The sequence below is a fragment of the Malurus melanocephalus genome, unplaced genomic scaffold (assembly GCF_030028575.1).
Source record: "Malurus melanocephalus ecotype Western Australia unplaced genomic scaffold, MMel_1.1 scaffold_61, whole genome shotgun sequence".
Taxonomy (NCBI): domain Eukaryota; kingdom Metazoa; phylum Chordata; class Aves; order Passeriformes; family Maluridae; genus Malurus; species Malurus melanocephalus.
Genome location: NW_026623293.1, coordinates 1,717,892 through 1,744,511, shown reverse-complemented (window position 1 = coordinate 1,744,511; position 26,620 = coordinate 1,717,892). Strand labels below are relative to the sequence as shown.

The 26,620-nt window shown below is 37.9% G+C and overlaps 1 protein-coding gene across 1 annotated transcript in view; it reads left to right on the top strand.

The window, feature by feature from the left end:
• Positions 1 to 23,587, top strand: part of IPO5 (importin 5) — a 45,647-nt gene extending 22,060 nt beyond the window's left edge. The window contains exons 10-26 of the mRNA XM_057366201.1: positions 1,274 to 1,380; positions 3,709 to 3,833; positions 3,923 to 4,012; positions 4,101 to 4,274; positions 4,516 to 4,734; positions 5,192 to 5,275; positions 5,988 to 6,120; positions 6,215 to 6,336; positions 6,848 to 6,944; positions 7,406 to 7,578; positions 8,024 to 8,135; positions 8,741 to 8,796; positions 11,957 to 12,079; positions 12,662 to 12,881; positions 16,129 to 16,357; positions 17,922 to 18,063; positions 20,589 to 23,587. Of these exons, the coding sequence (XP_057222184.1) occupies positions 1,274 to 1,380; positions 3,709 to 3,833; positions 3,923 to 4,012; positions 4,101 to 4,274; positions 4,516 to 4,734; positions 5,192 to 5,275; positions 5,988 to 6,120; positions 6,215 to 6,336; positions 6,848 to 6,944; positions 7,406 to 7,578; positions 8,024 to 8,135; positions 8,741 to 8,796; positions 11,957 to 12,079; positions 12,662 to 12,881; positions 16,129 to 16,357; positions 17,922 to 18,063; positions 20,589 to 20,675 (2,293 nt within the window). The 3' untranslated portion in view covers positions 20,676 to 23,587. The remainder of the gene's footprint in view (positions 1 to 1,273; positions 1,381 to 3,708; positions 3,834 to 3,922; positions 4,013 to 4,100; positions 4,275 to 4,515; positions 4,735 to 5,191; positions 5,276 to 5,987; positions 6,121 to 6,214; positions 6,337 to 6,847; positions 6,945 to 7,405; positions 7,579 to 8,023; positions 8,136 to 8,740; positions 8,797 to 11,956; positions 12,080 to 12,661; positions 12,882 to 16,128; positions 16,358 to 17,921; positions 18,064 to 20,588) is intronic.
• The last annotated feature ends 3,033 nt before the right edge of the window (positions 23,588 to 26,620 follow it).

Here is a 26,620-nt window from a genome sequence, read left to right as displayed (position 1 = left end):
GATATGAGTCAGCCTATACAAAAGCAGCAGGGAATACTTCAGTATTTCCAGTTTTTTGTCACTTCGACTTCTTAAAGCAGGGAAATTCTAAAGGAGGAARAGGTTTATCCGACTGCCTCTTTTCTTGGCACAAGTCTTGTGAACATTGCAGGGGGAGATGTAGTTGTTTTTCTGAGGTAAACTATTTCTTGAAACTGAATATGTGAATTAATGGTGGGAAGAAGGAGCTCAAGGAATGGAATTTTAGATGAAAGCTGCTATTAACTTTAGGGAGTTTGCTCAAGTTTAACCCTGTGTGYCCATGCTCCATTGTCCTTCTGGTGATGTGTCTTTTTATTTGAACATGGCTAATCAGAAGAACAAATACAATACTGTCAATATCTTTTCACAATCACCTTTGTTCACAATATGTGAGTTTCTAGATTATTTGTGGTTTGTAATGAGACTTGGGGATTCAAGCATAGTAATTTGAAGACCTGTTTCTGACCCTGCTGACTGCAACTTCAAAGAAGAGGGAGAGTGATCCCTTTCTGAACCATTACTTTTTCRGCTTTTTCATCATCATGGATGCCGAGGGTGGACTGTAATAGCCTTGAGTTATTACAGTGCCAGCCATACCCAGACTGTAGCAGTAGTTATCTGTGTCCTGGAAACTTTCTTGCTTTTCTGTAGGGAATAATTCCATTGGGTGGAACAAATCACTTTACACTGGCTATTCTAAGTTCTGTAACTGGCTGAGAGTCACAAATTCCCTTGTCTGGACTGGATATTTTCTGCCTGAGCCATTGACAAGAAGTGATGCTACTAGAATACAGCCACACAAGAATGGCCTCTTGTGTGTCAAAGTTTGAATTCTGCTGGTTTACCTGAATCATAGCAAATCTAAACTGATTTGTGTTCTCATGACAACAAAGCAATGGCCAGTGTTACTGCTTCATTCAATGCAAATTTATCTTCAGCTTTGTAGGTGTGTGTAAGTGCTGTGAAATTCAGTCTGTATTTTTGGTCCCAGTGCTAGTAAGGCTCAAATTTCTTAGGCAGAAGACTTAAGCAATGGCCTGCAGATAATAAATGTTTCAATGAAGAGTAAATAACTATTTTGTGATGGGTGTAGGTGTGTTATTATGTTTGGGTATGGTTTATTTACTTTAAGAAGCTCATGTTTTCAGCTGGCAAAAGTTTTGAGACTAGAACTGCAGGGAAGGGCACTCTGTTGTACTGCTTGTTTTATTGTAGATATCAAACCACTGATATTTGTTTAACTGATATTTAGCAATGCAGTGGCTGGTGAGAGTGCACTGGACAGGATGGCATGTGGCCTTGGAGGGAAACTTGTTTTGCCTATGATTAAAGAACATATTATGCAAATGCTCCAAAATCGTAAGTAACTGCATTTTCTTTCATTATTTTGTAACAATTCTGTCCTTTCCAGGAACTTTGATACCCCTTAAGTCTGCATATTTAGCTACTTGATATGTTGTTATAGATTACCACTTTTGACGTCAGCAGCAAAAACTGTAAATGCTGTGAACTTCAAAATTTATGCCTTCTCTTAGACTGTGATTTATTAAACTTACATGGAGTGCATTAGAACATTTTTTCTGGAGCATGGACAGCTGAGCAGAGATGTCATTAAAAAAGCAGTACATTTTTTGAACACGTAAGGGAATATTTGGGCAGTTTTTATTTAAAATATCCCCTAAATCCCTAAACAGACCCTCACAGTACCTTTAAATTTGCCTAAAGCACCAGCTGTTTTTCTGTAGTTCAGTGTTCTTGTTTCTTCAGAAGTGCTTAATTTAAGTGAAATTTTAATACATTACAGAGGAAAACTTGCTTTTTYCCCCCTGGAACTTGATGGATAGAGGTCTTTAGTAGGCTGATTGTCTTTTGGTATGCTCATTTTAGTACTTGTTTTGTAAAGTATTTCCATATATTCTTATCAGTTGTTTTGTATGCTTCTTTTCCTCCTAAAATACCTGTAATGCCTGCTCAGCCAATTATTCCAAAAAATATTGTGCATTGCTTTCATGCACTTTCACTTGCCCAGTGGTTTGATCCTTTGGAGTAGAAGATAACGCAGAAGTTCTGGGTGCTGTTTCTACCTTCATGGTTTCAAACCCAGTCCAGAAAAGGCTGTTATCATATTGGATATGGAACAGTGGGCTACTCAAGGTAGCACCTGCTGGGTGTGAGGACTTACAAAATCTGTTTGGGATTAAAGGTTTTTTTATCAAAAAAGTTTTATTAAGAAGCTGGGCTAACCTGACCCAGTGTTGCTRGCTTCTACACTAGCAACTACGTAGTTTTGTAGCATACTCAGAGGGGTGTGGAGTCTAACCACTCAAAGACCTGACTCCTGTGAAGAGGAGGGAGGTCATRCAATTCATACCTGATGCTTGCTTTCTTCTGGGTCAGAGCCTTCCATAACCATTAGTACTCTTTGGAGAAGGGAAATGCAAAAGATTTTTTGGATTGAAGGCTCTCACTGGTAGGGATTTGGGAGAAAAGATGAAGACACATAGACTAAAATATTGAGAGTACTCTCAGAAGTCAAACTTCTTCTCCTACCCATTCTTGCACGAATATTTATTGAAATATTTTAAGACTTTTGAGTTTCAGTTGGGTGGCCAGATGGTCCACAGATGATTGTGTTTCATTTTGTAGATTCATTAATTTCAAGTTTTGAATACATGCTAACAGTAATGCAGTGAGAGTCACGAGGTGTAGGCTTAACTAGAAACATCTAATGAACTGAAATAGCCCAAAATAAACTGCTGCTTTTCTGCGGTACCTTCTGTCAAGATGACACTTCATCTCATCCTGGTCAGACAGAARCTTGAATGTCAGGATTCAACTGCTTTGAACTGTGATGTTCTTCATGCCAGGAATGTAATATGTTACTAGCAATAATGAAATACAGCACTATTTTGGGAGATAAGTCTCCATTACATGCCTTTTCCACAGGCTGCTTGATTAACTGTTTATTCTTTTGGTTTTTTCTTCTGTAATCCAAGTGGTTTCTATCACAGAGAAAGGTTTTCTGTAAAAAAGAAATAAAATAAATTGAAATTTCTCACGTTACCTAAAAAAAAGGAGAGGGGCATGAAAAATTCATTTCAACAATACCCACCCACTATTCTGAAAATAGGTTAATAAGACTTGGAGATGGGGAAGGTTTGCATCCATAAGTTGAATGTTACTGTTCTTACAGCCTTGAGAAGACTGCTGAAAAGTTTAKTATCAATCATGTATTTGTTTTAAATTTAGATATTGTTTGAGTAATTAGACCTTTTTCTGGAGGAAGGGTTAGGCTTTTTTGATGATACTAAAACAGAAAAAAAGATGGGGGAGAGGGAAATAAAAATACTGTCCTGATGTTTCCCTGGTCAGCTCATTTAATTAAAATGCAGTTTCCAGGTATTAGTACTATGTACATACTTGTATCAGCAGTTAAGAATTCTTTCTTCTAGGTCTGGATTTGGCCTGGATTAGACACTCAATTTTTTGTGCATCTCTTGAAGTATGTATGAGAAAAATGGAAAAGTATTTAACAAATCAAGTAGATTCATTAACTTCCCTTCCATCTCCTGTTCTTCACGCTACCTCCTCCTGTGCCCCCCAGCCCCTGCAAAGAAAAGGTGATTCATCTTTGTAGTTCTTTGTGGTTTCCAAAACCAGTAACATTTCATCATTACTTTTCTGTAGCTGACTGGAAGTACAGGCATGCTGGCTTGATGGCACTCTCTGCCATTGGAGAAGGTTGCCACCAACAGATGGAGGGAATTTTAAATGAAATAGTTAATTTCGTTTTGCTATTCCTTCAGGATCCTGTGAGTATAGTTCTAGTAATTATTTCAAATGGTTTTCATTTCTGTTCTCATGACTGCTTGTTAACTATTTGAGGGAAATACTTTTTCAGCATCCAAGAGTGAGATATGCTGCTTGTAACGCAATTGGACAAATGGCAACTGACTTTGCACCTGGCTTTCAAAAGAAATTTCACGAGAAGGCAAGTAACAGAGTAGTAAGGGGAAAAAAGTGATAAAATATGTCTCCTTCAGAGATTTGTTTTCTGAAAAGAARTATTTCTTTTTCAGGTGATAGGAGCTCTTCTACAAACCATGGAGGATCAAGGCAGCCAGCGTGTTCAAGCCCATGCAGCTGCAGCACTCATAAACTTCACTGAAGATTGTCCCAAGTCACTGCTCATTCCATATTTGGATAATCTAGTGAAGCATCTTCATTCCATTATGGTGATAAAATTACAAGAGGTATRATACACTGAATTGTTTCATGGAGGRTAASCTTGTCAYATAGGCAGAATAAGTATAGCTGAACTAAGACCTCAGAAATGAGCTAGTATCTGACTGAAAATGAACCAACATATCTGCTGATGTTGGTCTAAAATGACAAGAATTAGCATATGTGCAAGAGCAGATTTTTACATTTGGCAAACTTTTAGATAATATGTGTGCTTTAGAAATATAACACTTTATYCTTCTTCTTTCCAAGTTGATACAGAAAGGCACTAAGCTTGTTTTGGARCAAGTTGTGACTTCAATTGCATCAGTTGCAGATACAGTAGAGGAAAAGTTYGTTCCCTACTATGACTTATTTATGCCCTCCTTAAAACACATTGTTGAAAATGCTGTTCAGAAGGAATTAAGACTTCTACGAGGAAAGACTATTGAATGCATCAGCCTAATTGGTCTTGCTGTTGGCAAAGAAAAGGTAAGCTTACATTTTAWATAGTGGTTTAAATATATTTTTAAGAAGAGATCAATGCCTTTGTTTTTCATGGTATTAGCATTAAATTAATGTAATCACATGTTAAACATATAGCTATATTGTTGCTGATTTCTATGCTTGTCTTTGTGTTCTCATTTCTGAAGTGACTGTCTTGCTGCTTAGATTCACAAATTCACAATAGAATCTTATTGCAGCTGAAGTCATTCTTGTCACACTGAACAATGTTGAAAGCAAGCATTTTTTTCTTCCTTTGAGGCTTTTTTTGCCTTAAGGAAAATACTATAGCATCTCATTTAGGCAGTATCAGGGCAAAATGTATGCAGCTCAAAGGAAACTTATTATAGTTTTGTATATGTATGCCTAAAACAGTTAAATTTAAGTCTCTTGAGAAGAAGTATCTTAATTTGCCTTTAAAAACATAGTTGTTTCCTTTATCTAGTTCATGCAGGATGCATCAGATGTAATGCAGCTGTTACTGAAGACACAGACAGACTTCAGTGATCTAGAAGATGATGATCCGCAGGTATGTTAAAATTGTGTGTCTATAGCTCGYCAAGTTTTAGTATTAAAAACATTCTTGTATACATGATGTTTCTGGCCCCTCCCTAGCTCTTCAGGTCCAGCCTGTCTTACTAAACTTGACATTGAGATGGCCCTAGAATCTTTCACAGAAACGTGGTTAGGAAATGAGACTTCCAGGACCTATATTTGCTGGAGAAATTTGAGCTTGCTGTCACCTTCTTATAAATAGATCAACAAGACTTGTTAGGCAGCTGTTCTAATGTGCAGAGAGCTATTTTGACTTGTAATCTGAAAACAAACACTCCTCTGAAAACACAGTACTGCACACTTTTATTCTTTTTGCTCTATGTTACTATTTTCAGGAATGTGGCTCATAGTATCTTTTAAATCTRGGAAATATTTCAGAAAAAAAATATTTTTTTAAAACAGACACTTGCAATGCAGTCATGAATCTTACATTGTCAACATTTTTACATGTATAGCAACTTTGAYGAGAGGTACTGTCAAGGTGTGGTTAGACAGCAGATATCTTTTAAAGATTAATTTTTCTATGGAAAGCATATTGGATTACTTCTCTTTGAAATAAGCTTTATGGATTGCTAACAAATTCTTTTTAAAAGTCTGCTTGTGTAATGTAATTCCTTTATGCTTTCCTTTTAAGTATGCATTAAAATAAAATGTGGGACATGAAAATTCTGACTTCTCTTTTCTAGATTTCTTACATGATCTCTGCATGGGCCAGAATGTGTAAAATTCTTGGAAAGGAATTTCAACAGTACCTTCCTGTTGTCATGGGACCGTTAATGAAGACTGCATCCATTAAACCTGAAGTAGCTCTTTTAGACAGTAGGTTTAAGATGTTTTTTTTTCTTGAAAAATATACTGAAATAAATGACTTTGTGACACTTTTAGATTATTTTTCCTCCTCTTYGTATAACAGCACAGGATATGGAGAATATGAGTGATGATGATGGTTGGGAATTCGTAAGCATAGGCGATCAGCAGAGTTTTGGGATTAAAACTGCGGGTCTTGAAGAAAAGGCAACTGCATGTCAGATGCTGGTGAGTAATTGAATAGTTTTGGTGATGTGTGTTTCTGGTCAATTGACTCTGAAGCCAAATCTATCCAAAATACTCTTTTTTTGTCTCATCACTCAAAAAACTCTTTCAATACTGCTTAGTTTGGATTACAGACACTTTGTTGCATGTGGTTTACTTGATTCAAATTAGTTTATTGAGTTGGCAGCTTAAAAATTTTTAAATGAACAGATAGTTTTCCTTAGTTAGCAAAACTTAAGGAATTTGATATGTTAAAAAGTAGTTCCATTTTGCAAATATTGCTGTTTCTGAATTTGGCTTGAAAAATACATGCATGCCTGAAGAGTGAGAACTCATCTCCAATCAGGGTTTCTTAAAATACCACAATGGAGGGGGAAGGTAAATGGATTTTTGCATGTTTTTAAAAATAAACTAAAAAGCCCTTGCACTTTTTAACAATATCTCTCTCACCTTTACATACTTGAAAAATGTAAGTATTTTTCTTTAAAAGAGGCATATCTSTGCTTTTTTTCAGGTTTGCTATGCAAAAGAGCTAAAAGAAGGATTTGTGGAGTACACAGAACAAGTTGTAAAGCTGATGGTTCCGTTGTTGAAGTTCTATTTCCATGATGATATCCTGTTAAAAAAWTCCACTGTAAAAACAGAAATTTAGAATCAAAATCATGCTTGCTATTTTCCTAAGTGTATTGAAARTGTTAGTGTTAGAATATTTTGTGGCTTTATTGCAGAAATGGTTTCAGAGCCTGTTGGTTTGCACACACTATTTTAGGCAATATATTCCTTCTTTTTTCCCTAGTTTCTTTTTTTAAATAAGCAATCAGTAGAAAAAGTGATATTTGTGTAACAAAGCTAAAAAGAACTTGAACCATGGCCTTAAACAGGCTTGAAACCACTTCTAAATAGCAGACAGTGTAATTGTCCTATGATTTAATCTATATTGAACTAAGAAATCAAATGCGTGAACTGTTATAAAATGAGTCCTAGGTAGAAAATGAAGAACTTCATTATGGTGATAGGGTCTTAAATTCTAAGGCTTTGYTGGTGTTGATTGCTGTTTCCTTAATAACGACACGTGTTCGAGTGGCAGCRGCAGAGTCGATGCCTCTCCTCCTTGAATGTGCCAGGGTTCGTGGGCCAGAGTACCTCACGCAGATGTGGCACTTCATGTGTGACGCGCTCATCAAAGCCATTGGGACAGAGCCAGAATCCGATGTCCTCTCAGAAATAATGCATTCTTTTGCAAAGGTAACATTCTTACAAATTTCATGGCATGATTGTTTGCAGCTTTTTGCGATAGGAACGGATATATTTGATGTTCCTTTAAATGGCTCAAACAAATGCAAGGCTTCCTCTATATGAAATTTGTTTTGACTTTAAATGTTGTTACAGTTGTTAGAAAAAATTGTTTGGGGTTTGGTTGGTTGGTTTTTTTTAAATACCAAAATATTAACCTAAAATAATTACCAAATTTGTTCATTTTAACCACAAGCGACTGAAGTTACGGGCATGAAATGCACAGTGGTACTACACCTTATGTCTATAATTTGATCACTGATTACATTATGACTGTTCTACTAGTATTCTTCTAGTGATCCAGAACATGTATTAATGTTCTTTGTGTGCTTAGATTTCATTAAGACTGTTTATGTTAAATTTTAAAGCTGAAAAACTGATGATTTTATTTCACAAGTGCATTGAGGTAATGGGAGACGGATGCCTTAACAGCGAACACTTTGAAGAACTTGGAGGAATACTGAAAGAAAAACTAGAAGAGCACTTTAAAAATCAAGAATTAAGACAGGGTAAGTTAAGATAAATCCTGTTAACATGTGATRTGGCTGTTCTTTGAAGCAGACTTTCTAATTATTTCTGAACACGGAAAAAAAGTGTTTGGATTTCTTTGATTTGTATATTTATGTAAAGTAACTGGACTTCGAAACAGCAGAATCCATGAGTTATGTTTGTAAGCTCTTGGAGGATGAAGATGACATCATTTGCAGCAATACTGTAGTTTAATCAAAAGTTGATGGACAGATTTACTTGAAGAACAGTGCACATCTATGGTGTTATCATTTTCATGGGTTTTTTCATCTGAAGTCTTTGCCATTTTCTCAAAGCAGTAATAGTTCCTCATTTCAAAGCATTTCTCTTGTCTTTGTGGACAAGCTATATGTTYATTTCTATTTCCTGTGCTTTGTTACACATTCCTAAACTGAGCTGTCCTGTATGTTTTTTTTTTCTTTCTAAGAAAGCTATTTGAAGCTTCTTGGAGATAGAAAATTCCTATTGCATCTTCATCTACTGTTTCCTGTTCTCTGAGTTTGTTTCTGCATAATTTTCCCKTTCACAKGCTTCTTATGCACTCATAGAAAGGWAGTGGTTTAATTTTWTTTTTTTTTTMWTTTAGTGAAAAGACAAGATGAAGACTATGATGAGCAAGTTGAAGAGTCATTACAAGATGAAGTAAGTTAGTTTGACTGGTTTTTCCACTCATGAAGCACCTRGATGGAAATATAGCAGAAATATGCTTTCTACTCAGAGCATAGTGCATGCTCAGAATTATTTCTTTATGGAAAAGTGTTGTTACCATAGTCCTTCAGTAAGAAATAGGTCACACTACATGTGTGAATTAGAAAATATGAAAGGTGTCCTTCGTATTCATATAATTCATATAGTCCTTAAGGTGAAGTAAGAAATACAGGATATAGTTTATTTTCGTTGTCCTCTCAAACAGTTCTTGGGTGACATTAATTCTGCTACAGATTTGACAGCAGACTATTTAATCACAGAATGTGCTGAGTTAGAAGGAGCCCRCGAGTCCAACTCCTAGTCCTGCACAGGAGTCACACCACATGATTGAGAGCTTTGTCTGAACACTTTTTGAACTCGGACAGACTTGGTGCTGTGTCCACTAGCCTGAGGACCCTGTTCCAGTACCTTACCACTCTCTGGGGGAAGAACCTTTTTTCCAATATCCAGCCTAAAAATCTTTCCTGACACATCTTCAGGCCATTCCCTCAGGTCCTCTCACTGCTCACCAAAGAGAAGAGATCAGTGCCTGTCCCTCCTCTTCCCCTCATGAGGAAGTTGTAACTGCAGTGATGTTGCCCCTCAGTCTAGCCCTGCTGACTTGCTTTTTCTTTGAGCCTTGCAAGCTCAAGAGCCTTGGTGGCTCTTCAACTTGAGCCTCTGTACCTTTGATTCCAAGACATCTGGTGTGTCACATCAGGAGCCTGTCTCAAAAAGTGTAGCCCAAAAACAGTATCAGAGAAGGACAGCAGGATAAACAGCTGCCATAATGTGTTTGCTGATGAGAGAATACCAAATTGACTACTTACACACCAAGGTACCAAAGTGAGTTAATAGTTTCAAGTGGAGGTAATTGTAGAAGAGATATATTAGTTTTACTAAGTCATTATTAGTGTGGAGGGAGAGTAATAATGAATGTTGCTCATAACATGAGACAAAAGATGCTCAGTAAATATAAGTACTAAGCAATTGTTTGCTGCACAATTCAGGTATGAAGTTTGATCACATGGGTTTAACCTGTATGCAGACTCCAGAAATCRTACACCCATATGTAAATACTATTTTAAATAACAGTGCAGTTCTTGAGCCCTTTGCCTTTGTGAACATTAGGCCAGCATTCAAGACAATACATTTTTGTTGCCTCCAAGACCCTTTTATTTCCTATGTATCACTGTGTACTGATAATGAGAGAAAATGACAGCAGGCAGCGATTTCAGAAAAGCTGAGTCCATACTCTGCAACAGAGTAGCAAGGCGTTTTTAGAAATGTTCTAATGTTTGCTGATTTTTTTGTAAAGTCTGAAGACAGACTTATCCTGCATTACCCTGTGAAAGGAGGAGTGGGACCAGAATGTCACTTGCCATGTGGACAGAATTAACAGATGCTAATGAGTGATGTTTGGATATACACCTTTGATCCCAGAGAATGTTTGTATAGCCCCTACCTCAAGGCAGCAAAAATGTAAGATGTAGAAAAGCCACAAAACTTAGTCAAACTAGTTTCAGATACAGCCCTCCCTTCAGCGATAACTAAATTGCTGATTTGGTAGGGAGTGGAAGGTGTACACCAAGCAAGAGTTATACTCTTCCCAAACATCTGTGGCCAACGATCGGTCAGCAGGCAGTACCAGGCCAAGTGGACCTTGTGGTGATGGCTACTGTATGTATGTTCCAGGGTTACTGCTTGMATTGTGCCTCAATGATGCAGAAATTGCCTCAGCAGGAAGGGTTTAAATATCCAGTTGTGGGAAGCTGCCTGTTGCATGAGAAATAGTTACTATTTTCTCACCAGAGGGTGAGAAGGGTGAAGGTCACTAGGAACCAGAAACTAGCTGTACTGTTTTCCCTGCCTGTTAAAGTATAAACTGGTTAAAGGGACCATACTGAGTACAACAGAAGTTGCTGTAAAAGAAAGTTGGAGTTTTCCCAGCATAAGTGCGTCCACGGAATAATCCTCATCTGTAGATATAAATTGAATTGATAGCTCTGAGGTAAGGATCTTTACTTGACCAGTCTGGTGTATCAACTAGGCAAGGTGAAAAAATAATTTTAACRACAAGAGGAGGAGAATAATATTTATTGTATTTTTGCCACAATCTTTATCACAAAGTCAGTTACCCATTTGCTTTTCCATAAAAGCTTATGCTATCTGTAAGGCGCAGAAGAGGAAAAGGGTCTTTTGCCTTCTGTAAAGGAAACCCATTAAAGCAATAAATTTGCACAAGTCCATTTTCATCTTGACCTGATTTTTCGGTCCCTGAAACAAACCTGCAAGTCCTAGGCAACTGAGTTCTAGCAATTGACTTGCATTTTTAAGAATGAGGAAAAAGAGGACCTCAGGAACTACCAGTTACTCAGTCAGTCTCACTCTGTAAGATCATTGAAGAGGTTTTCCTGGCAGCTATGGAAGACAGGGAGGTGATTCRAGCCAGCTGATACAACTTCCAAAATGCAAACCATGCCTGATTAATTTGGTGGGTTTTGTGATGGAGTAATTGTATTGGTGGATTAAGGAAGAGCAACTGGTGCCATCRGTCTTGACTTKTGTAAAGCCTTTGACAGGGTCCCCCATGACATCCTTGTCGCTAAATTGAGGACACCCATATTTGATGAATGGACTATTCAGTGGATAAGGAATTGACTGGATGGCCCTGTAAAGAAAAAATCCATTCAGTGCCTCAGTATCCACATGAAAATCAGTAACAAGTGATGTCCCTCAAGAGAATGGAACATGTTGCCTAGAGAAGGATGTGAATGCGCCATCCTTGGAAATGTTCAAGGACAGATTGAATGAAGCTCTGAGCAACCTCATCTAGTGGGAAGTACCCCTGACTAGTGGGATGTGTCCCTGCCCATGGCAGGGACTTGGTAACTAGATGACTTTTAGGGTGCTTTCCAACCCAAACCATTCTGTTATTCTCTCATTCTGTAATTAGACAAAGAATTGAAAATAAATGAACTTTAAAAAACAGGTTTTACAAAAAAAGTAATAAACTGACTTTGTTGCATTAGTTTAGACACCTTAGCACTTCATATAATTTCCACTCCATTAATGGTTGTTAGTCTTCATGTGAATTGTATCCTTTTCCTTTCAGGATGACAGTGACGTTTATATTTTGACTAAAGTATCAGACATTTTGCACTCAATATTCAGTAGTTACAAGGAGAAGGTACTGCCGTGGTTTGAAAGGTTACTTCCACTAATTGTCAACCTAATTGTAAGTACCTTGCTTTTCTTTAATTTAAATTTTGTTATTTTTTCTGATGCTTTAATACACCTTCCATACTGAAATCCTAGAGAACTTGGTAGGCCGAATGTAGCAATTACTGTTTTACAAAATAGATATTGCATTCCAGATCAAGAATGAAGTCACTACCCTATGCTTTATGAGCAGGATCACTGTTATGCTACTTAAAATTTCTGTGTTGCAAGACCCAGGATTGTTGACAGACACAGCTGTTTTGAGAAATTTAATTTCCTTGAGATTGTCTGGTACCTCTAAAATGGATTTCAAGAGGAGGGCCAAAAAAGACTCGTTACAGACTCGTTGGGAAAAATTGAGACTGATACATRTAATGGAGTGTGAAATAGAGGTGCAGAGATAGGCACCTGTATTTTGTTTTGTTCTTAGTATTGCTGGAAGTATCACTACCAAAAACTACATGGGTTTAGGATTGAATTTAATCCGTGAAGATTTGAACAAAAGTATTAGACCACTATTCCTGTGGTTGTTGTTGATACAATCACTGGCTGAACAAAAATTTCAAGGTGTCTTACCTGTCATGTGTTTGTGCTGCAGTGCCCGCATCGGCCGTGGCCAGACCGGCAGTGGGGGCTGTGCATTTTTGAYGATATTGTGGAGCACTGCAGCCCCGGCTCGTTCAAGTACGCTGAGTACTTCCTGCAGCCCATGCTGGAGTCRGTGTGTGACAACAGCCCCGAGGTTCGGCAGGCGGCTGCCTATGGAGTGGGAGTTATGGCACAATTCGGAGGGGAAGGCTACCGGCCCTTCTGCCCAGGTACGGACCCGTGGCTGATGGAACTCTTTGAATGTGGGGGTTGGGGGGAAGAAATAAAAATGGCTCGCCTCTTGGTTGATGAAGTCTCTTCCCACTGGCAGTGAAATAGGTTTCCAGTATAACCTGTGTGGTAGATTAGTGATGGATTAATAAAGTTCCTGACTTCCTCATGTTTTATTGTTGTTCTGCTTAGTGGCATTTCTGTTGCAGCATTTACTGCTTAGCAAACTTGATTTACATAKTCTTCTTTAAAATATGATCTGACATGCAAATGTTAATTTCATAAAAAACATCTTTCTGAAACATAGGTGTCTCATAGCATTTTTTTACTATTTTTAATGTGGTTTCATATTAATGCAAAAAGCTTTGGGTGTCTGCAAAAACTACACAAGAGGCATATATTATGGAATAGCCTAGAATATAACTAATGTGGCTCTCTGCTTTCCTGTTATGTAAAAAGAAGCCTGATTTCTCTAAAGTGAGAAATTGTGATAATGCTTATCAGAAACACATTGTCTCCTGTCTTTCTGAATGTTTCTAATTTCTCTAAAACTTCAAGTTCATCTTAAAGAAATGATTGTCAGCTTGCACTCTTCTTGCCAGTCACCAAAGTTAAATTTGTGCGCTAAGTAGCACCCCTTATCAAAGRCTTTCTCCTTCTTTTTTTAGCAAATACGTGGTCATGTAAGCATGTATTTAAAATACGTGTTTCACATGACTCTTAAATGAAAGCTGAATTAGATGATGTAAGAAAATAAGAATAATCTAATAGGGATTAACACAAACCTTGCCTACATCAATCAGGRTTGTAATTTTCATTGTTAATGTAAATGTGACTGTTACGTGATAACAATCAGGACGAGGTGTCTTTTTAAAAAGAAAAGGGGAAAAAAGCAGTGTGGGAAGCATTGCAATGAATCATTAAGAGCATGAAAATTTAAAATTGTCTAGACAGTCCTGATTTTGAAAATTTTTGAGCTTTTTAGCRTCTTTGAGGTCTTCATTTTATTTTTCTTTAATTAGACTTTATCTTGCCCCACTAAAACTTTGTAACATCTTTGATCCTTTTCTTTGTATTTGGACAAATAATCCTTGATTATGCCCAGACACTTGGCTTCCCCTTAAGTTGAATTTYAGATAAAATAAACTTTTTACTTTACAGCATAGAGTTTATTAGCAGAACCCCAAAAGTATTCTAARTACTTTCATATGTACATGGAAGAACTTTGTGGTTTATTTGAATAGATTAAGATATGCTATGATTAGAAACAAAGTAAATCCATGGCATGAGATGTTTTCTACCCCCTAGATTTTGCTATTTCTCTGAAAAGCGTCATGTTTGTGAGCTTTTATTTGTAACTTGCTTTCTTTATGGGTTGACGCATAGCACTGACATACTGTTCTTTAGCAAGTTTGAAACGTATGTAATGACKCTTCAGAAAAATCAGTGGTATTGATATGAGCGTTTTTGGCAGTCAGTTGAAAAAAGTCCAGCAGTATAGGGAGAACTTGTAAATGGCATGTGAGCTACAATGATACAACAAACAGCACTAAAACTAGATTTAGTAAAGAGCAAAGAAATAAGATGGAAGGRAAAACTACAGCAAATTAAGTCACTTTCTAAATAGGGATACAATGTTACAATTGATRCAACTGGCGATGTTGCTTCTGTTATGTTGGTGGAAGAATATAATTAGCTGTTCTCTATGAAAACTGTCAATCAATTGCATGGATTTCTTCCTAAATCACATAAATGGCCTCRAAACTAGGTGGTGCCAGATGTCAGAGCAGTTAGTCCTTGGGAAAAAGCTTAATGTTATGGAACATGGATCTTGTAGCATAGAGTCTTTTTTAAGGTTTATCTATCACAGCAGGTATGTGAGAAGGAATCTGTTTTATAGACAAGAAGAAAACCTAGACTGTAGGAAGAAAATTGTACTGATTCATTTTGATGCCTTCATAATTTTAGAGCTGCAAAGACACACATACCTAGAGAGTCATCCATTAGCATTAATGAGTGAGATACAGATGAGGTGAGATGTAGCTTCASMAGACATGGAAACCTGAGGTATAAAATGCAGTCTCAGTTGGCCTTGATGTTGTAGACTTCTCTGAAACACATTCTGCTTTGCCGAGTAGTCCAGCATCATTGCCCTGCATTCAATACATGGGTTAGTGGGTCTGATGACCAATGTTTCTGTAGTTCTGTAATGTTTAACATTTTTTCCATAGCTGCTTAGTTCTTTAAAAATCTAATTCAGTGGACTTAATATTGAAAGCGTGATTGTATAATCTTTAACTGCAAAGCTGCTACTTACTCATCAAAATGCAGTGGTGTGAGATCTCGCTCTTCCTCGGTAATTAGAGTTATTTTGAAGTGTGCTTTCTGTACAATTCCACAACCTGTTTACTGATAACAACTTTCACAGCTTTAGCATTTTAGTTTTAGCAGAAGAACACAAGGACAATTGTACCTGCTTATATGTAGTGTGCTAGAAACATGGACATTAGTAGCTAAACACTTAACACTAATGGTCATTTAGAAGCTGTGTGGTTTACCCTTGTCCCATTAAAATTATATAATTGCTATTAACCTTGCAAGAAAACTGGCATTTTTCCTCCAATTTCCTGGCAAACTGGCATTGAAATACTTTTCCTTTCCTTGATTTTTGTGATCTAAACTATGCCAGCTTCATTTACCCAATGAGATTACTCCTGTAAGCCTTTCGTAGGGCACCCTTTAGTGGTGGGAGGCATGTATGTGTATGTACATACATATTTTTGTATACAGATGTGCCCACAAGCAATGTATACACAGCATRCATGCACTATAGTTCACATTGTGAGTGTCACTGTAGCAGTACTTTCCTCGTCCTATGTTTATAGGGCATATTCAGTTAAACAGATAATGCTTGCTAACTACAGTGTCTTCTGTGTTTTAAATTGWATTACTCCAGTTGAGAGACATGGGAAGATTATTTTCTTCTGAACTTCTAAAGCAAACTAAAATTTTTGCAGTAGCTGTTTTCTTTTGTTTCTTTGCAGAGCTTTGTCTGATTTGTTTTCATATGATAATTATTGGGCAGAGAAGAGCCTAGAAGTAGTGGAACATTGTAATGACTGGATTTTAGTGCTTTGGACACAAAAAAACCCAAAAACTTGCAGTTATTTCCTGTAGAATTTGTGATGTTAATGAAGTATAACTGGATGATGCRTTGAACTTTATTCTTGTGTTTTTAACAATTAGAGGCGCTTCCATTGCTGGTGAGAGTCATTCAGTCAGCAGATGCCAAAGCCAAAGAGAATGTCAATGCAACAGAAAACTGCATTTCAGCGATAGGAAAGATAATGAAGTTCAAGCCTGACTGCATAAATGTTGAAGAAGTCCTTCCACACTGGTTATCATGGCTTCCACTTCATGAAGACAAAGAGGAAGCTATTCATACGTTTAATTATCTGTGTGACTTACTTGAGAGGTAAAGCAAAGTCTTCACACTAATGCAGAAGGAAAGCCTGTTTGCATGCTCTTTCCTTGCACTCTTTTTCCARAATTGAGAAACTGTGAGATTAATCTACATATGGTTTAGAGAAGATAATTTGGWATGTCAGAACTGAGTTTTTCCTGATGTTACTGCTGCTTTTTTAAACTGTTACTGTTCTTGTCCTAAATAATGTCTGTATGACGGGAAAAAAATCCTGCCTGTACATAAGGGAAAGGAACATCCTATGTACATAATGCATGTACATATGTACATCCTATGTACATAATGGAAAGGAACAACAGAAAACTTCTACAGAAAATTTCAGGAAAAATTTTTGAAACCGCTTACATATCAATACTAGTAACTGACCATGCCATTTCCCTTAAAAGCAGCACACATGCTCTTGCAGCCTTCTTTTTGTAACCTTTTGAAGTAGCTTTGCACCTTTTTGTATTCCAACAAAGTGAAGCATAAAGTAGAGAAATAATGTGGAAAAATTCATGGTACAGTGCTATCTCGCTTAATAATTATTTCAGTTATTATTGAAAGCATCTTGTCCTACAGCTTGTTCTCTGGATTTGTGCTCCCTGCCATAGGTAAGTGGAGAAAAAAAAAGTTACTCTGGATAAGGTACAAGTTGCACTTCATAAATGAGCGAAAGAATGTAGCCTCTGAGGTGTAATGTAAAAAGCGCATTCTGGCTGGTGCTGTATTACRTCTTAGGAGAAAAATATAAAGGAAGTAACTTATATTTCTTACAKTCTTTTCTACTTTGTGAATACTTGATATCTCCTGGTGCTTTTTTAAGGCAAAGTCTCAAAATGGCAGCTGAGGTCCCTAGACTGATTATAGAACCGTTGTGCAGAGACACCATAGTAATGGGCCAGGTGTGCATGTAAACAGCAATGTAGAAATTGGGAATTGCAGTACCGGCACACTTCTGTAGCCAGCTCTGTGCAGGTGGCTCAGCCTGGCTACCTGCTTCTCTGGAGCTCTGCCAGTCCTACGTGCACAGCCTCTGCATTCCAGCAGCAGTAGGTGGCAGGGCTGGAAGTAGATCATGTGTTCCATCCACACAGATTCCTGATTGCTAATACTCCACCACTCCAGCATTTGGCTGGGAAAGAGGGAGCAGAACTGCTTTCTTGCTGTGTCATGGAGAGTGCTGGCAGAGAGCTGAAGTTACCAGCAGTCCTGATGCCAGTAACACACTGTCCTGGGAGACGTAGAGAGAGGAATAAATCCTTTTAGGCAGGGTATTTCTGTCACACTATTTACAGTTCCATCTGCATGGAACTCAGCCATTCTGTAAAGTTCAGGACTTCTTCCTGATAAAAGTTTAGGCTGAGTAAAGAATCAGCTGGTTAAATATTAGCAGGAGGGGGAACATTGTGTCAGCAGGCAACAAAGCTGTGCATACTTGTTCAGCTGTGTGAAACTTAAATGTAAATAAGCAGCTTTAGAATAAGATCATTCAAAATGACTTCACTTACATGTAAAGTGCTTCCATTATTTTTCGCTAAACATTAATTCCTTTGTAATATATATTTTGTAACAGCAATAACCCAATTGTCCTCGGTCCCAACAATTCCAACCTTCCCAGAATACTTGGTATAATTGCGGATGGTGAAATCCATGAAGCTATCAAACATGAAGATCCATGTACCAAACGGCTGGCTAATGTTGTTCGCCAAGTGCAGGTAAATAAATGCTTGCTTAAGTATAAAGGGAATGTTTAGAATATATTTGCTGAAGTAACTAAACTGGTAAACTAGTTTGGAGATGCTTGGATGTTCCTTGAATGATTAGTGATAAAACTTGGTAACATTTGCACTTGAATAAAATAACTGTAACTGACTTACATGCAGCGAGGTGGTTAACCTGCAAACCAGTATTAGTTTTTCTGTGGGTTTTTTTCCTGAGTCAGAAATTAGAATCTGGAGAGAAATCTGCATGTCCTTTTATCAGTGAACTGTAGTGCAGGATTTGATCCAACGTGTGGTTCTTGTAAGGATCGCCAGCATCACGTGGTGACTTTATAATACAGCAGCAGCTTGGGTTCTTGGTTGGAGAATGAGTGCAAACCACAAGTTAYTTTGCTACTGCCCTTTTTAATCCAGTGCAAATATGGGGGGCTGTTCAATGTTTTCCCTGCCTCTGGGGAACTGCCTTAAGGTTCACTTCCTTTATGTAGTAATGAGTTACTTAATGATGGTAGGGATGTCCAAGTGCTTAAAAAGCACTTTGTTACAGTGCTGGGATAGTGCTCATAGTGCCTATCTGCTCCCGGGCCAAGTGTTGTCACGTGGATGTAGCACTAGTGATAGAAAGGAGTGTGCCTGATAAGCATCTTGCTCATAAAATAGCATGGAGGATTTTGAGCAGCAGATCTTCAATTATTGACCTTTCTGCCTGACCTGCTTTGGCAAAATTCAGGTTCAARAATTTTAGGAACATTTGATGTTGGAAAGGATTCACCTGAGTGACTGTGTCAGCCTGAGAGATCCATTAAGTCTGGTTGTTAAAATTAATGAAGGCATAAAGAGAATGAAATTTAGCCAAGTTTCAAAGTGAAAGTGGTATAAGTGACTSCTCTAGATTCTGGCTGACAGATACAAATTCTTGCTGTTAGCACTTACAGTCTGTGAATGGAACTTTGTATTAGGGTTTACTAATGCATTTGTTAATTTTACCTCAAGTTGTCAAGGTTAGATGATGATTCATTTTTTTAACAATACAATGGCACATACACGCATAAATTAGTTGTGTACAGCAACATCTGGTTTTGGCCAGGATTGATAGGAACATTGTTATGAGACAAGACCTTCAGCATTGGCTGAGTGCTTTACTTTCAGACCAGGGAGGGAGAAAAATCTTAGAAGTCATGTCTTTTAGAAWATACAATTTAACACAGTGTTACCATATCCATTTCTCTTCATATGTAGTATTTTGACTAGTAAAGCACTGTAGGAGTTTTGTACTACGATAGGAATTTTCAAGGCTTGCTCCTTAGATTTCTTATCTCCTTAGAAGCTCCTGCTTCACAGATTCCAGGAGACTTTTTTTTTATGATCTCAGTAAGCTGTTTCACTGCCAGCATCTCTCACGAGCAACATGGTCATAATTGGGAATTGAATATAAATTTCTTTGCTTAGATATTTTTGAGGTGAGAAATATTTCAGTGTAAAGTATCAGTTTAAATGTGCATCAGAAGTGCTGGAAGAACACATTTAATTCTGCAGTATTTCATCATTTGAGAGTCGAAAATGCTTCATGTTATTTAAAACTAAAACCACAAACTTTTACTTGAGAGCATTTATTTTTTAATTTTGTGAATCCATTTTTATATTTATTAATTTTTATTTTTTTTTTAATTTTAAGAACTGGTCATTAGAATAGAAGTGAACATAAAATATACYGAATATAAACTTGAAAAAAAAATCATTTGAAGTATACTGTTACTGCAAAAGCCAATCTAAGGACCTAAAGTCAGTCATCTGCAGTTGTTTWCCCTGTCACTGTCCTGAAGAAAGCAGGGTGCCAATTACTTCCAGTTACTGTTGATAAGTGAATGTATACTTCCCCAATCTTATTTAATATTCAGCACTTTCTGGTGCCATTAGAACAGTGCAGTTGGTGGCTACTTTRAAAGCTGATGTTTCAGCTGAGGGCTGTGGTAGCACAGATGATGGGTTTGCATTTACCCAGATAGATGTAAGGCAGTTCTCTCTGGGAAGTAACTGACCATTCCTTTTGCTAAACAGCCAYGCCCTGTGTTGGCAGCAGAATTTTGCACACTTCCATTGTGCTGTAATCCCAGTGCTCACCTTGAAGCTCTGAGTGTGTTTCTGCTGCACCAGTGCCCAAAATACTCATGTGGAAGRCGCATGCTTCAGTTTTGCCCGATTGGTCTTCTAACTTCCGTGTAGAATGGAGCAAAATTGTTTAGGCTRTGCTTAACAGGAGTGTCATTTGTCAACCCACTTAGTTGTTACAGGGAGATCCTAGGAGTTCTGAATCAATTACTCTGCTGCCATTTAGCCTTTTGGAGTATCTCAAGTTGAACTTTTGCAGCACTATGTGTAACTGAAGATTTCAGTCTCTTTGGCATATCTATTACAGGAATAAGCTGAGTGAATGTTGAGCTTTGTAAACATAGCAGGGTTTAGGATGTGAGTTGGACACTTTCAGCCTGCATAATGACCACTTCTCATGTTTTTTCTAGACATCTGGAGGACTGTGGACAGAATGCATATCACAGCTCAATGCAGATCAACAGGCAGCCATACAGGAGCTCCTGAACGCTGCTTGAAGGGCCTTAATTATCACCTGCAAGAAAACTAACTCCAAATAAACGTTTACCCTATTGTTTAGGTTTCTTTTGTTTCTTTTCTGAGTAAAACCAGAACTGTAGTGCGTGTAGGCCATTCTTCTGCAACCTACAGGCAGTGGCAGCAGGAAGAAGCATTCTTTCAGAACGGTGTTTAAATCGGTTTCTATCCCACAACATGGAAGAAGTTTCCTGTAAACCCTACAATAGCACTGAAGAGTATTTTTCTAACGGTATCAGCCATCCATACGATGGTGAAAGGGAAACAAGTTGAATTTTCTCATTAGACATAAGACCTTCAGCAGTAGATGTACGTTATAACAGATAAACGTTTCTCTACATCTAGTGTTAATTGTATTAATTGGAGTGTGAGTCTTTGTAGGGTAGAAAGTGTCCTTCTGCCCAACGAGGTAGTAGATCAAAAGATGAAAAACTGAAGACAAACATCGAGCATGAAGACCTCATTGATCGCACTTTCGATTCCCAAAAACAACTTGTACAGTGACTCAATGAGGAAAGCTGTTCAGCTTCCAGCCCTTGAATGTGAAGTCTCTTTGGCATGTCTGACAGTATCTCATTCACTCCTCAATAAATGACATTGAAACACAAGAAGCTTGTGTAGAAGTTCAGTGATGTGTGGTTCTTTTAATTTACCCTTGTGAAAAGATGAAAATAACAAACTATACAAGTCACAATTTTATATTTGAAACTTTGTATATTGTTGCCTATTACAGATTTTATGCTTTTTTGTTTCTTGACTTTTTAACAAATTTTTCACCTGGGTATGTAGAATGGAAACTTAATGGCATTCCTTGTATGACAGTAAATTTACATATCTTGACTTTAAAATGTTTTTTCATATTCAGATGCAATTGCATTTCTTAACTTATAAAATGTAGTGTCGTTCCAGCAGCAAATGTGCAACATGATCTGGTAGGCAGCAAATGTGTTATAGTAGCCTGTGCTTTATTTAAAACAATCATGCAGTTGACAGCCTGACCTGAAAGAATCCAAAAACCTTCTCAGGTCTTTCTGGTACTTCAAGAGCAATACATCATCTACCAGCAAACACAGGCATAGAATCTGATTTCTAAAAAAGGTGAGTGAGGTTTTGCACTCTGTTACTTCAAAGCTGTTMATGTATGCATTGATCTTTGAAAACTTAAGTTCTTACTGAAGTGTTCTTCAAGTTGATCTCAATTGTCTCTTGAAACAGATCTTTTCACAAAGAGGGTGTAAGTTTTCTTCCTTTATAATAAAAGGTAGAACTTAACATGTAATAAATGCCTCTCATACTAAAGAATAAACTTAGTTTTGCCTTTGAAAGTGTTTCAGAATAGAAAATACAGAATGAGGTATACCAGAACTAGCCCAGGACCATTGTACCCAAATATTTGTGAGACAAACTGCCTTAACCATAGGACTTGATAATGTACTTTGTTTAGAGGCATTGAAACAGTGCAACAAGGTACTGTTTCAGTTTTCATTTTGTTCAGTATTGTTAATCTCTTGTTTGCAAAAATTCAAGCATTTATGCATCTGGAAGATGAATCCCGAGGATTGGATACCAGTACTATGAGAGAACTAGTAAATCATGTCAGTTATCTCAAGCACTGGTCCTGRTAACAGTTGTGCTATAGTATATCCATCACCATTCTTTGTTGGGTTTGGTTTTTAAAGTATTTGTTATTTCAATTTCCCCTTCAGTCTAAAACATGTAAATTTTTCCCTGCCGCAAACTTCTACTTTTTCTCAGAAYATCCAGCTTAGATGATTTTTTTTCCCCTTTCTTTGGACTGTGTGATGTGAATGGTAGCACATTTGGCATTTCCCAGAAATGGTGTCAGCTATGGCTTTCTGTGAGCCACATCGGAATTGCTCTCCTAATGGCCCAACTGTGATCCTCTTTCCTTCAGTCCAAGTAACTGTGAACAAATAGAACCAGGAGATGGGGTTGCTCKGTGTGCCAGAGCCAGCATAAACCAACCTTGTGCAGTTGCTTCTACCTTATTAATCATTTTATCCAAGCAAAGGGCACACAGTGAATCACTGACAGGTAGTTTGGTTCTGGGTTCTACCTGGACATCTGTTCTTGCCTGTCTGCACTGAAGTTGTCAGGCTTTATCATAAAGCTTCTGTAGCATTTTCTCAATTTGCACAAGCTTTAAAAACTACTCTCCCAGCTATTTAAAAGCTGTGTGGATTAGTAATATTGGTTTTTCTGGTTCCTTAATACAGAAATTTTAGGCAGTCAACCATTCCTGTTCATTGCACTTAAGTACTGTTGCCCAAAGAAGGTGTAGTAGTAGAACAGTAGGTTTATCTGCAGCTATCAAAAAATAGTCATCCTTATGAAGGAGCCAAATATTAAACTGTGGTACTGATAAGGGAAAGGTTGTAACTTTGACGCAGCCATTTTTCCTGAGTCTAACACCAGTCTCGCTTTAACTGCTCAGTTGTTGCGTGGGCTGAGGGATGTACCCAATGTAGCGTGACAAGCACTGCAATCAGCAGCAGTGCTTCACTTTGCCTGAACAAAGAAGTACCCACACAAAAGTTGTACTCAGTAACAAAGCCCAACTAGGAAACACCATGCAGGTGTTCCAGTACTGTAGTTCCATTAGCCCATTTAATAAGCATATGGTAGTGACTACTGTTCATGAGCACTGTTTCCAGCAGTGGCTCATCTCCCTGAAGTGTCAGTGGGTTCCCACCTAAACTCTTGTCCGTACTGTTCTGAAGGTGAAGCTACTTGCTTTGTGTTTGCAGCTCTAGGTTGTTCATGACAGATAATAATGCAGATAAATGTTGAGTCTCCTTTGCCTGGCTTTGTCTGCAAGATCCCCCAGAGCATTCTGTGCAAAATCTATGTAAGAAAGTGACTTGTAGCCTTCATGCTTCATGGGCTTTGTGTACTGCTGAGGCATTGTCATTGCTTTTTCTCTGCAGAGACTTCAAAGTAGTGCTGAGTGCAAGGGCTGGTATTCCCCAGCATGGAACAGTTGTTGTTATGCCAAATGTCTGTTGTTCCCTACACATCTAGATCTATCAGTCTCATGTGCGAAGTACGTGCAGGAGAGTAAAACGTGTTGCACAGTTGGAATTTTTGATGAAATAAAGAATTAAGGAAGGTGAATTTCCTATTGACTCTGTGTATGCTTTTATGTATGGGCTGTGCAGCTGCCTCAGGTTCTTGAACTGGAGCTTTATTTTTGCCTTAGTGGTATCTATAGGGGTGCACACATACTCTTGAGTTTTACAAATACAATGAGAGTGCTATTAAAAATAATACAGAAGCCACCACATGCCACCACATGCTTTTTCAACTTGGAAGTAATTTTGCTATGCATCTTTGGGGAGGAGGCTCAGCCTTTCCTGTTCAATGGTTTGGTTTGATTTTCCTTTGCTAACTTAGACAATGCTACTTCCTTGTGTGGGGCTCAATGGTATCTTTAATTTTAAGAAATGCATTTGTTGTCTTCCAAGAAGCAGTAAACAGGATCTATGTCTATCTAGTACAGGTCCTTTGTCTTCTTGGTTATGATGAGGATTTTTGTGTTGTTTCAGTGAAGAACTCAGGATAGCRTAACATCTGTTGAGATTTGGAGGTATGGGCTCAATACTGAGTAGAATTCATGGGATTTGTTCAGGAAAAGGTTTCTACAGCATCTTCTTGGAAAAGATGGGAGGRACGGAGGCCTACTCAGAATATGAAAGCTGTGAACCTTTCTACCCTATCTTTGAACACCAAATGCTAACCTGAGACACAAKACAGTTATTTCAGTAGAACTCTGGGTTTGTCTCTTGAGTTTTTGATCACTTTTGTGTATCGGAGTATTTGCTTTTCAAAGGCATTGTCTTGTTCCTCACAGCCCATGAGGCCTAATGTTTGGTTTTGACATTTGTCACAAGTTCACAGATTTTGGTCACATAATTGATTTTGATCATTTTAATTACCTGATAGAGAAGGCACATCACCTCTCAGCTCTTTTGAGCCTATTTAGGAAATCAGCATGGGAGTGGCAGCCTGGGATGATACCTCCTCCTGATGAGCAAACAAATGATGTTCAGTGCAATTGCTCACAACCTGCTGAGCGATGCCAGACCCCCTTTCCCAAACCCAGATCAGCCACCCTTCCAGGTATCTTGCCCCAGATTATATACTGGGCACGGCATTCTGCCGTGTGGAATATCCCTTTGGTTAGTTCAGGTCACCTGTCCCAGCTATGCTACCTCCATTTTCTTTTGCATTCCTCATTGGCAGAGCATGAGACAAGGAGGCAAAAAAAAAGTCCTTGACTTAGGGTAAACACAACTTAGCAAAAACCAAAATAGCAGTGTGTTTTCAACACCATTCTCATTCCAAATCCAAAACACAGCACTGTAACAGCTACTGAGAAGAAATTTACACTAACCTACCTGAAACCAATACATCCAGAAGGCTGGAGTTAGTGTGAAATTAATTTCTTCGGTTTGGAGATAAGGAATTGCAGCTTCTGCTCTGGGGAGACCATTTCTACAACCTCTGCAAGAGATCTTTTCCTATCATTCTGGTTCAGACCAGTGATAAACTTTTTTGTGCATTTTCAGGAAGGAAAGGTAGGACCTCAGAGGACTTTATGATTTTGCTTTATCACTCCAAAGGCTGCCCATGACCTTTGCTCAAATGCAGGGAATTTTTGTGGCTGCTAAACCATGAAATCAGAATGTCTTTTGAGTTTAGTATTTTTACCACTCTAGGCTTAAGAATAACTTGTGCTGATGTAATACTAGATACACACAAGTACATGTAGTGGAGTTTCACTTACTTAGCAATCGATAATGAAAATTTAACACTAAGCAGCGAATGCCTTAAGGAGGTTTGTTGTTTTTTTGAGGAGGTTTTTTTTGTGTGTGTGTGTTCTTGCTAGCAGCAGAGGATCAAAGCTCCCCTGAGGTGCCAGATGAGCCATACTCATTGATGAAATAGAATTTTCTTCCAGAGGAGTGGGAAGGGTACATGTTGGCAGAAATTCCTCGAGGGACCACTACTCAGGAGTATACAGAGACRTGTTCCCAACTTAATGGTGACTGATGGGAATTACAAGTCAGTTTTGCTCTGAAGGTTATTTCTTATCTCTTATTTTGCCAACACAATTACCACTGCTTACCTATTGCAGATGCCAGTGTCTTCTGATGGTGGGTAAGGAACAAAAAAGAAGGGGTATTTCTTCAACTTAATGTTTCTGCATTAAATGTATGCCTTTTTTTTTTCCTATGAAGCAACAGAACGTTTTATTTTAAATATATCTGAAATACGGTTTTTCATGTAATGTGTGCTGTTAACAAAATGCTGCTCCTTAATAACTRTACAGTCCTATCTTGTGTGTGGTGGTGACAGGATTTGCTGCAAATTAATTCAGAGGTGTAACATTAAATTCATATACTTAACTTAAAAATTAACACTAATCTTTCAACCAAAAMCAACAACAACAACAAAAAAAGCTTGGAATAAAATTCACATTTTGGATTCAGAATGGTGAAAAGTAATGTAACGCAGGATATTGAATCAGGGAAGCTAACCTTGCCTGAATTACTTGAACTAAATTGTGCAACATCACCATTTTTAAATATCTAAGAATAAAATACCAAGAGACATTTTTACTGTGAAGTTTTGTCTGTTTAGGAGGTTGTGTTCCTGGAAAACAAACAAACCCAAWAATGCCCACCAAACCCCCCAAACCTACCAATTTTTGTCAACAGTGCAAAGAAGTGTGAGGATGCAGTGGTTGTATTGCAGCCGTTCTGTGCTCCAGCTCAATCTTTTTCTGGCCAGCAGATGGAGATGATGCCATTGACTATCAGAAGGCCACATACTTGTACTTGAGAAGTTTGCCACTTTACAGTCCGTTTTTGGAAGGTATACTTTACAGACAGAGTGTTTCACA